The 11,351-nt window shown below is 61.1% G+C and overlaps 1 protein-coding gene across 1 annotated transcript; it reads left to right on the top strand.

Annotated features, from left to right (window-relative positions):
- Positions 1–11,032, top strand: PHGDH (phosphoglycerate dehydrogenase). Its single transcript, XM_073356279.1, has 12 exons — positions 1–251; positions 1,066–1,217; positions 2,424–2,489; positions 3,646–3,700; positions 3,793–3,891; positions 4,832–4,964; positions 5,695–5,843; positions 6,767–6,919; positions 7,347–7,479; positions 8,918–9,045; positions 9,577–9,805; positions 10,689–11,032. Exons 1-12 carry the CDS (start codon positions 114–116, stop codon positions 10,841–10,843), a joined length of 1,590 nt encoding a protein of 529 aa, XP_073212380.1. The 5' UTR covers positions 1–113; the 3' UTR covers positions 10,844–11,032.
- The last annotated feature ends 319 nt before the right edge of the window (positions 11,033–11,351 follow it).

Below are 11,351 nucleotides of genomic sequence, written 5' to 3'. Positions count from 1 at the left end.
ACCGGGGCGGGGCTAGCCGGGTTTAGGGAGAGCTGCGGAGCTGGAGGCGCAGCTCCCGGATTGCCAAACGTGCAGCTGCCCGTCCCCGGCTGGTCGCAGCCGTTGCGCTCGCCATGGCCTTCGCCACGCTGAGCAAGGTGCTGCTCAGCGACAGCCTGGACCCCTGCTGCAAGCAGCTGCTGCAGGCCGGCGGCATCCAGGCGCTGGACAAGCCCAACCTCAGCCGGGAGCAGCTGCTGGCGGAGATCCAGGTGGGGGCTGCCGGGGAGCTGCCTTGCTCGGCGGGGTGCAGGCTGGGCAGAGGACGCGGGCTGCTCCCGGGTGCCAGCTGGCCCGTGCCCGGCACAGGGCCCCGAGTCCTGGCTGGCTCGGGCTCCGTGCCGCGCTCCCCGCCCCGCGCCTGATGCAACAGCCGTGGGTTTTGCGCGGCGCGGGGACTGGAGGCCTGGGCCGGGGGGGGGCCGGGGGCAGGAGCTGAGGCGACCGTCCAGCCAAGGGCTGCACGTGCGGGGTCGGGTCCAGCCTCTGCTGGGGAGCCCTGCCCCCCCTCCCGCACCGCCCCAGCCAGAACCCCCCAGAGCCAGTGGGCCCCCCAGCTCCCGTGCCCGGGGTGGGGGCTAGGCACGCTCAGCGGGCATGGGCGGGGAGAGGGGCTCCAGGAGAGAGGCAGGGCGCCAGCTGGGGGCAGAGCAGAGGTTTTGGTGGGAACCGGGGCTCCTGCAGGCAGGACACCCAAGGCTCCCCCCTGTTGGGACGTGTGGGTCTCTGCCCCTGGGGCAGCAAAACCCTGGGGGAGGGGGCAGCGTCAGACTGGAACCTCGCCCAGGGACGGGGTAGAGTCTCTGACACTTTGCACCCGGCTTGGGGCGTCTCTGTCTAAACCCCAGGCTCTGGGCTGGAACCCCTGGGGGTGGCTCCTGGGGGCCTGCTATACTGGGGTCAGGCTGGCTAGGGGCCCTTCTGGCCTTAAGACCCACACTAGGGGGTGGGGGGAGCAGTGGTTTATGGAAGCGGGGGAGGGCTCTGGCCTCCTCTTCCCATCCGCTCCGGCGCTCACTCCTTCAGGACTGCGATGGGCTCATCGTCCGCTCGGCGACCAAAGTAACCGCAGACATCATCCAGGCCGCTGAGAAGCTGCGGGTGATCGGTCGGGCCGGCACCGGTGTCGACAACGTGGATGTGGAGGCAGCTACGAGGAAGGGCATCCTGGTGATGAAGTAAGAGCAGTGTGACTCCAGGACAGAGCTGCTTCTTCCCGCACAATGGCTGTGCTGGCCTTGGCAACGTGTGTCCAGTTTCTGGACACGTGTGTCCGAGGTCAGCGCTTGTGTGCATGGGAGGGGGGCAGCATCTGAGCAGATCCAGGGTGCATACCTGCAGATGTGTGGGCATGTGGTTCCCCTGCTGCCATGCCATTACTTAGAAAAGGCTCCAGGGACTAGACAGGAGTTGAAAGGGGCACGGTTCCATTCCCATTCTCTCTGAGCATGTCTCGTGGGGGGCACAGGGCTCTGGGTCAGGTCCCAGAGGTTTAGCAGTGCAGCTGGCTCTGAGGGTGCTCCTGGGTGGTCCGCCTAGGGCCACATACCTTTTTTTTTGTACTTAGTTTTCTGCTGAAAATGCAGTTTGGGGCCAAATTCAGCAAATTGATTCAGCCAAAAATGGAGTGAAACTTTGAAAACGTTTCGCTTTGACTTTTGCAATGGAGCCTTTTGACGTTCTGTTTTGAAACAACTTCTGAAATCCAGCTGAACTTGGTTAAAAAGCAAAAGTTAAAAAAACTCTTGAATATTAAATGACAAATTCATTTTTGAGTCAAACAAAATGTTTTGTTCTTCTGGGTTTTTCATGTTGGCCACCAGACTGACAGATTGGTTATTCACTCATGCTCCAGCCCCCCCTTGCTCTGATGGGCTGCTTGGGGGAGGGGGCAGTGTCCCCCAGGGCAGATCCCCCGATGTTAGTAGGTTGTGGCAGGCCCCGAAGAACCGATCCCAACTGCAGAGCCTATGCAATGGGGCATGGGAACAAAACGAGATGCAGTTGGGGAAACACAGCTACCATGGGGATGGCGGGGGTTAGAATTGACCCAACCCAGCTGTTCAGCAGGAGGGAGAAAGTGGGGGGCAGCACGGCTGGAAGAGACTAGATGTTGCAGGTTGACGTGACAGCGGCAGACGGAGCCAGCGAAGCACTGAGTTCTGTGCCCGGAGGCCCCTGCCTTGGAGTGACAGTATAGTCAGTGCTGCCAGTTCAAAGCCATCATGGCTAGGAATGTTGGCAAGTCTCATTCAGGCTGAGTGTCCGCAAGCCCTGGGAAAGTGACTGCAAGGAGCACTCCCAGGCCTGCCCCATGGGGCCCACCAGGGCTCCCCTGTCCCCGATGTCTGTGCTAACCCCAGTGTGCTCTGCTCTGCCCTCAGCACGCCCACTGGGAACAGCCTGAGCGCAGCGGAGCTCACCTGCGGGATGATCCTGAGCCTGGCTAGGTGAGCACGTCTGCCCCCCAGGGCAACCGTCACCCGTCATCCTCTGTTACTGCTTGGGGATCTCAGGAATAGCACACAGCCCAAGTCCTCCACACAGTGCACTGTGCTTGGCTCATCTGTGCTCGCCCCCAGCATGTGCCTCTTCCCCATGGCCCCTGCCCTCAGCATCCAGCTCCCACCCCACCCCTCCCTTGGAGCCCTGGGATGTCCCCTCTGACCTGCCCCAGGCACAAAGCCAGAGCACCGACTCCCCATCTCCTCCACTGATCCATAAGCCCTGTCTCCCCATCACCCCCGCCAGCACGGAGCCTCCGGACCCACTGCCCCCAGCATAGGGCCCTGGGTACTCGGCTCCCACCCACTCCCCGGCACTGCCAGGCACCCTGCAGAGAGCACCAGACATCCAGAAGCCACTGGCTCCCCATCCCCAGCCATGTGGCTCTGAGCTCCACACCCAGCAGGGAGCCACGGGACCCTGCCTGTGTCCCACTGGCATGCTCCTCCCCACCACTGAAAGGCAGCTTCGAGTCCCTCTGCACTGCCCACTTCAGTCACGCTGGCATGCAGCCACCATTACCTGCTCCTCATCATTGCACCCACCCACCCCATCACTGCACCTGTCTTCCCCCGCCAAGAGCCCCCAGGGCATCCACCCCCCCATCACTGCTCTTATCCCTCCCACACAGAGCCCCCAGGGCACCCCCTAGTCCCTACCATTGATTCAGCCCCTACCTAGAGCCCTGGCACCTGGCTGTCCCCTGCTCACAATCACTGCCACTGGCCCCCAACTCCAAACTACCCACCCATGTGCCCAGGTCCTTCCACAGCCCACGACCCCCACACACCAGCTGGGGAAGGGTGGAAAGGAACAAAGCCACCGCCCTGTAGCCCTGCAGAGCATGGACCCTGGGGTGAGTCGACACCCACAAAGCACCTCTCTTCCCCCCCCACACCTCCCCCTGGGGCTCATATGCTCTGCAGGGCACTGACCCCACAGTGGGCATGCCCCATGCCGGGGGCACAGACACAAGAAGCGCCCCCTACCAGGCCCCACAGCCCCCTGGGGTGCTGGAAGCCCCCATGGAGTGTGGATTGCCCCGGGTGGCTCAGCCAGGGGCTGCAGGCTCTGCTGACCACGATGCTGTTGGTGTTTCAGGCAAATCCCCCAAGCAGCCGCCTCGATGAAGGAGGGGAAGTGGGACCGTAAGAAGGTAAGAGTCCGGTGCCATCTCCGTGGCACTGCTGGGGGGGTGGGTTGCCCTGGAGCCTCTAGTCACAGCCCTGTCTGCGTTCTTTGCTCTAGTTCATGGGAATGGAGCTTTATGGGAAAACCCTGGGCATCCTGGGCCTGGGCCGCATCGGGAGAGAAGTGGCCACCAGGATGCAGGCCTTCGGGATGAAGGTAAGGGTGGGAGCAGGGAAGGGAAAGGGTTAACCTGCCCAGAGGCTCGGTTGGGTTGGTGAGGTGAGGGCAGGTCGTGCCCAGGGAGGGGGAGAGCGAGGGTTAATGTGCCCATGCTCCTCCCGCAGTACACACAGGTAGTGGGGGGAGGAGGGGATTAATTCTTCCTCCAGCCAGGGGAATGGAGGAGAAAGGGTTAATCTGCTTCTCCGTGCAGCTGCAGCCCCTGGGGGGCGCTAAGGAGGGGGCTGCTCTGTCTGTACCTGCCCGGAGCCTCTCTGGGGACATGGGCATCTCTTGTGCCTCAGACTGATGTGACTATGGAGCAGTGCCCAGCCAGGAAAGGCAATGGGGGAAGCTCCCCTTAACTCTGCCCCTTGCACTCCTACGCCACAGCGCATCCGTGGGGCCGCGGGCAGCTGGGAAGGCAGAGACTTGCCCTGTTAGCCAGCAGTGTGCGATGGGAAGGCTGGGAGCACGGCGCTGACGCTGTGGGGGAAGCTCCCTGTGCCTGGGTGCTGTGCGGATTCTCTGGCGAGAGCAAAGGGGCGTTAGTTACTACGCGGGGCGCGCGCCGCTTCAGGCAGCAAAGGCAGCCTCCAGCCAGGATGCAGCCATGGCCCAAGTTGGACTAGAGCCCAGCCAGCCGGGACAGGGCTCTGGGTCTGCTCAGTGAGGAGCGCCGGGTCAGGGCTGCCTCTTGCCCCCTGTGCATTGGTAGCTCTTCCCCCTTCCGCCCCCAGGGGGCACCCTACCGAGCCCCCTCCCCCCGGCCTTTTGCCCACTGGGCTTTTTCCCTGCTGCACCTCGGAAAAGGCAGGGCAGCCCTCAGGACGGGCCCCCTACTGCCCAAGGTCCCCTCCCCCAGGGCTTGGGGGGCCTGTCACCCAAAGCTGAGGAGGTCAGCTTGGGCTGTGCGAGTGGCTGTGGCTGTGCTTAGACCATAGGGTACGATCCCATCATCACACCCGAGGACTCGGCTGCCTTCGGTGTGCAGCAGCTGCCCTTGGAGCAGATCTGGCCCCTGTGCGACTTCATCACAGTACACACGCCGCTCCTGCCCTCCACCACAGGTAGGGGAGCAGGGCCCAGAGCAGCCACGCCAGCCTCTGCCTCTCCCCTCTGAAGGCTGTGAGATTAACAGGGCTTGGGGGCTGGAGGGGAAAACAGGCCTGGGGGAGAGTCAGATACAACCCCATGCAGGACAAGATGAGGGCCCCATAGCAGGAGATCTGGATAACAGTGGTCATGGGAGCGGCGGGCTGGCAGAGCTGTGCCAGAGGGATGGGGGGCAGCAGTAAGGGGGCTGGCGCATTGGCAGAGCCATGCCAAGGGGCAGGGCTGGAATGGCAGGGGCAGCAGTCAGGAGGGTGGCAGGTTGGCAGAGCCATGGTAGCCCAGTGCACAAGCTCCCATCCTCCTTCTGCCAATAGCGGAGCCCAGCCAGGGTGAAGGGGGGTCCTGTCACTCTGACTGCGGGCTCACAGCTAGGCCCTCCAAGGAGAACGCCCCAGCAGTGAAGGGAGATGGAGGCAGGGGGATGCTGAGGCGGAGGATGGGATCGCAGAAGAGAGGACTCTAAGGGACACTCCCCTAGAGCACTCCCTCTGGCCTGGACTGGGGTGTGTCCCTCCCAGGGCTCAGGCCAGTAGGTGTGTGCTCTGCTGCCAGCCGGGACCAGCTGCACACAGTTAACTGGGATTCCCTGGGAGGTGCGGGTGGGTCCAGGGCAGCCCACGCTGGGAGGAGAGCCAGGCTGGCTAGCTTGTTGTCAGACTCTACCCCCCTGCTATCTCTCCCCAGGGTTACTGAACGACAGCACCTTTGCCAAGTGCCGGCGGGGGGTGCAGGTGGTGAACTGTGCTCGAGGGGGCATTGTGGATGAGGGGGCGCTGCTCCGGGCGCTGCAGTCTGGCCAGTGTGGGGGAGCCGGCCTCGACGTCTTCACCGAGGTAGGTAAATGGGGCCTTGGGCGGAGGCGGGACCCAGAGCACATTCCCCCATGGAACTGCCACAGCAGATGGGGGCCCTGGCCCCAAGCCAAGGCCTGCTGCCCTAGGAGGGGGGTGGGCACAGAAACAGAGGGTCCGTCCCAGATGCATGACCTTGGGCCAGGCCTGAGAGGTGCAAAGGAGCCTGCCCCTTGTTCATCCCCACTCTGCTGCCCAGGGTGGGTTACTCCTGGCCCATGTAATGGTCTTGTAGCTCCTTGGGGGTAGCGGGTGCAGAGCCCTGGCCCCATGCCCTGGCTCGTTCACTGGCCATGGGCTCCACTCCGCCAGGGCTCAGGGCCCTGTGCCTGCTGTTGGGTTTGACACCAGGGTTCAGCTGCTTGGAGAGCATTACGTTCCAGCCCTCGCAGCCACCCTTGCTGTTGTAGCCCTGAGCCCAAGACCTGTAGGCCTGGGCTGACTCTGCTTCCCCCTACCCAGCTGTGACACTCACTTCCCTGGCCCCTGGCAGCCAGCCCCCACCATGCAGAGGCAGCCCGCCTGCTCATCTGCACCCGACTCTGGGGAGGAGCTGGGGCCCAGCCTTGCCAGGCCCTCAGAAATGGCCCATCGGAAACTCCGTAACATTCCCAAACCAGCCTTAATTCTGTGCTCTGCGTGGGAGCGAAGTCTCCCCCACCCTGTGCAGGCCATAGGGACGGGACACCCCCCCTCATGCTGGGTACTACACCCCTGCTGTGCGCCAGCTGTACCCTCCCAACCTGTATCGGCCATTGGGACTGAAATGCCACTCAGGCTACTCAACCAGCCTGCAGCCCAGGAGCTGTGCCCACATCTCCACCGTGCTTCGCTGCAATGCCCCTTCAGGCAGGGCCACTCACCTGGAAGGCGGCTCGGGCTAATGGGACAGGCTGTGTCTGCAGGAGCCGCCCCAGGACCGCACCCTGGTGAACCATCCCAACGTGATCAGCTGCCCCCACCTGGGCGCCAGCACCCGGGAAGCACAGAGCCGCTGTGGCAAAGAAATCGCCCTTCAGTTTGTGGACCTGGCCCAGGGGAAGGTGCTGGCTGGCGTGGTGAGTGAGGGGGCACGGGGAGGGACGCAGGCTGCGGGCGAGGATGGGCGCTGCCTCAGCAGAGCTCTGAGCAAGCAGACAGCCCTGCCAACAGTTAACTGAGCATCTCATGCTGCCTCAGGTCCTGCCTCTGCTCCAGGACTCAGATTGTGTGTGGCCTAGTTGCTAGAGCACTGGACCGGGACTCAGGAGAACTGGGTTCAATTACTGGCTCTGCCAGCTGGCTGACCTTGGGCAAGTCACCACCCTGCTGTGTGCCTCAGTTTCCCCATCTGTACAGTGGGGGTAATGCTATTGCCCTCCCCTGTAAAGTGCTGGCAGATCACTGCGTAAAAAGCACTTTACAGGAGCTAGCGAGTGGCATTCTCCCTTCCTATCAGCCCACTATGTATTCAGCCCCCTTTCCTCTTCCTCCCTCTGCCTACAGGTAAACGGCCAGGCTCTCAGCAGTGCCTTGGAACCTCAGACTAAGCCCTGGATCGCCCTGGCTAAAGCCCTGGGTGTGCTGCTGCAGACATTGGCCAGCCCGGTGAAGGGAAGCGTGCAGGTCTCCACACTGGGTGAGCTCGCAGGGCTGGGTGGCAGAGCTGGGTTGCTCCTCTCAAGCGGTGGTGCTCTCCAAGAGCTGGGTGGGCAGCATGCTGGCCCTGTGTCTCTGCCCTTGTGCTGACACAGCAGTGCCGCAGAGAGGGGGTGCTGTGCAGTGCCAGGGCTGCCCTGGGCAGGGCAGGACAAGGCATGTAGCAGCTGAAGCTATGTCTACACTGCATTGTGGTCCCGGGCTTAGCGTTTCCAAGTCCATGCTTGAGCATCCAGTCCACCCTGCACTGTAAACCTGCATTTACAATTGCTGGAGCCAGGTCTCACCTGGCCATACTGCACTACACAAACCTTCTGGCTTGACCTGCATCCTCACTGCAAAATGTCAGTTTTACAATGCAGTGTAGACATCCCCTAAGGGCCCAGGCCAGGGACTAACCAGCAATATCCTGTCTGCTCCCCCCCCGTCTCCCCTTTGAGGGAGAAGAGGAGAGTGGGCTGGAAACTTTTCATCAACTCGTTTTGAGGGGGAAAATTCCACTTTTGTCTAAATTAAACATTTTTTTAAAATATCACTTTCAACAAGTTCTCACACGGGGAAAAATTTTCATTTTGTAACATTTCCAAATTTTGTTTGTTAACTTCAAAACCTCTTCGAACGTTACTGGATGGGGTTTTTGATCGTTATATTTGTACATCATGCACTACTGCTCCAGCCCCATCGTGAAATGATGTACAAACGTAACAATCAAAAACCCCATCCAATAAAACTGGAAGAGGTTTGGAAGTCATGTTGTGAAATAATGCACAAACAAAACACTTCAAATTCCCCAGACACTCTTCCCAAACCTGTTTGAAATTCACATTTCACGGGAAATCTTGAAAACGTTTGTTTTCGGTAAGATTTGGAACACAAATACATTTAGAAATGTCAAAACTTCCTGCAAAATGGAAATTCTGAGTGTCCACCAGCTCTAGGAAGGAGCAGAGTGGGGTTTGGTGGGGGGCGGCTGGACCTGCCCTGGCTTCACACAGTGCGGTGGAGGAACAGCAGCAGGAAAGGGGAAGCCAAGCTGGGGAATAGTCTCCAGGGGAAATGGCAGACACCCACTTGCTCTGGAGTTATGAAACCAGGTTGGCCAAAACTCTGAAGCAGAGGCTCCCAAGCTGGAAGGCAGTGAGCGTGGGTGGACCTATGGTGCTAGCTGCTCATTTACATTTGTTACTCTGCTCCTGTCACTTCTCCAGGGGAGCAGCTGCTGGAGCTGATGGGATGGGAGGTGATGGCAATAGGCAGGGCTGGGCCACATGAGTGGGAGCGGGACAGCAGAGTCCTTGTATTAAAACGTGGCCTCTGGCAGGAAGCAGTGAGAGGAGCCTGGCATGGGGTGGGGATCTACTGCGGCTGGGGCTCTGCTAGCGTGTCTGTGTAACCCTCATGACTCCCCGCACCTGCAGGAGTGCCCTTGCAGAAGGCCGGGAGTTACCTGAGCCCTGCTGTGGCTACCGGCCTGCTAGAAGGAGCAGAACAGAAGGATGTGAACCTGGTGAATGGGCTGCTGCTTGTCCAGGAGGCTGGACTGAAGGTACACGGCTTGCCTGGGACCCCAGTCACACAGCCAGGAGTCAGTGCACATGAAGTCTCCTCCCTAGGTCTCTTCACTGGGCCTGCCTGGTGTGGGGCAAACTGGCCCGTCTGCCAACACCAGAGCCCACCTCTATTTCGTCATATCCCCCAGCAGGCACTCCCTGCCCCTGCACTAGCGGGGCACCCTCCCACCTCACCCCTTACACGTAGGCAGGGACACCTGGCATCTGCTGGATGGTCTCCCCCTGTAGGACCCCTAGAGGGGGCCCTGACCAGCCCCAGCCCCTGGCTAGCACCAGCTGGGTGTTCTCTGGCCTGCAGCCCCTTCAGACGGTGAGAGGGAAAGGATGGTCCAGGGCTAGGGCTTCAGAGACCCGGGTTCAATTCCCTGCACTGCCACAGATTCCCAGGGAGACCATGGGCAAGTCACTTTGCTGTACCCTGGGGATAGCTGTACCTCCTGGGGGCGTGGAAGTACCACCGTGATGACATGGGGCTGCTGAGCGGTCATCTCCCCTCTCCCCTTCAGGTCACAACCACTCACAGCAACGCAGTGCCGGAACTGTACACCGGTGACAGCCTCCTGCAGGTCACCTTACAGGGGACCCCCTCCAGTCTAGTGGGCTCAGTCCAAGGCAGCACCCCCGTCCTGCAGGAGCTCAACGGAGCCAACTTCAAGCAGCCGGTTCCTCTCACTGGCCACCTGCTGCTCTACAGAGCCAAAGCTGCCAACGCCAGCACGCTGCCTGCAGTGATCGGTGAGGAAGGAGCCTGCCTGTGCCACCCCCAGTCCATGAGTTACAGTTAGGCCCTGAATGTCCCACCTCACCAAGGGGAGGGGTAAGATCCCACCCTGACTGCTGCTGCCTCTCTGGGGCCAGCATTGTGCCGGGCTAAGTTAAGAGGCTGCAGGGCCTTAGGCAGCCGTCGGAGTTACCAGGGGGAGCGGTGTGCCCCGGCGGGGAGTCCTGGCTCAGACAAAGCCTCAGTCCTGAGAAGCAGGAATGTAGGGGGCTACAGGTCCATGATCCACCTGCACCAGTGATGGGCTCCCGGTCTCTTGGACCCCACCTTGTGCTCCTCATCCAAGGCATTCGGTTGGGAAGATACAGGGGAAAGGGTACAGTGGGGGGATTACAGGGGAGTTCCCGGCAGTCGTTTGGGAATGGGGGCGGGAGGGGAGCATGATGGGAACTGAGGGCCAGGGGTTGTGAGAAGGCAACCTACGGCTGTAATGAGGCCACCTGCCTCTGGCAGGCAACGGCTGCAGCAGGAGGTGGGGGAGTGACGGGGAAGGCAGGGGCCGGGTATTGCTTTGCCATTAAACATCCCCTACTCCTGAAACAGGTTTGACAGACAATGGGCCTGGTGTCCCAGAGGACCTGTCTGCACCAGCCTGGGCTGCTTGGCCATGCTGGCCAGAGGGCGAGCTGAGTTTTCCATTGATTATGAGGGAAGGCTCAGGGGCTGCCAGCCCCATAGCCACAAGGGACTGCTGCTCTCAGCCTTGTCCTGCCCCCGCAGAAATGTTCAGTGGGGTGCTAAGTCACGGCAGGGCAGAGCCAAGGGCTGTGTTGCTGCTGGGTGCCCTTGCCCCAGCAGGCAAACAGCGTGAGCTCTCTGTGCTGTTCCCATCTGCAGGGCTGCTGGGGATGGCTCGGGTACAGCTCCAGTCCTACCACAGCTCCTGTGCTGTGGCGGGAGAAGAGTGGAGCATCTTGGGAATCTCTTCAGCAGTCGGGGCCCTCGGTGACGTGAAGCAGCATGTGACAGAGGCCTTCCAGCTCACACTCTAGCCCTTTACAGTGAGCTTGCAGCCGCTTCCCAGGGGAGCTGTTCTCCCAACAAAGCCAGGCCGGGTTCAAGACCAGCATGCAACCCCTCCCTTGGCAGCACTGTGCCAGCCAGCAAGCTCAGCTGGGGCCAGGCACAGCATTGGTTGTAGTTAGGAAATCCCAGCACAGTCAATACAGCATTTGGGAGGAGAGCGTGTGCTTGTGTCTTGTGTCCAGTGTCCTGCAGCGGCCCAGGGCGGGAGGGGAAGAGGTCACAGGGTATGCTGGGGGTGAAGCAGGAGTTTGCCCGCAGCAGGGAGAATGTCTTTGCGCGCTCCTGTTCCCCTGGCAAGGTCACTGTTACACTGGCACCACAGCATGCCCACAGTGCAGGCTGGCACTTTACAGCCCTGCCCTGGCAGCATAGATCCAGCCTCTCTCCAGCTGCTTAGATGCACCCAAAGGAGAGGGGCCAGGAACACCTCCAGACTTGGCCCCAGGCTCTGCTTGTGGGACCGTAAAAGGGGCA

Source organism: Lepidochelys kempii, chromosome 8 (assembly GCF_965140265.1).
Source record: "Lepidochelys kempii isolate rLepKem1 chromosome 8, rLepKem1.hap2, whole genome shotgun sequence".
NCBI lineage: Eukaryota > Metazoa > Chordata > Testudines > Cheloniidae > Lepidochelys > Lepidochelys kempii.
The sequence above is the reverse complement of the archived record's forward strand: the minus strand, read 5'-3'. Positions and strand labels throughout refer to the sequence as shown.

What these genes read in the sequence shown, in the direction of transcription:
- PHGDH (XM_073356279.1), top strand. Translation starts at nt 114, where the DNA reads ATGGCCTTCGCCACGCTGAGCAAGGTGCTGCTCAGCGACAGCCTGGAC. An exon ending in TGCAGGCCTTCGGGATGAAG is followed by an intron (nt 3,892 to 4,831) that starts GTAAGGGTGGGA and finishes GGCTGTGCTTAG; the next exon opens with ACCATAGGGTACGATCCCAT. An exon ending in TCCAGGAGGCTGGACTGAAG is followed by an intron (nt 9,046 to 9,576) that starts GTACACGGCTTG and finishes TCTCCCCTTCAG; the next exon opens with GTCACAACCACTCACAGCAA.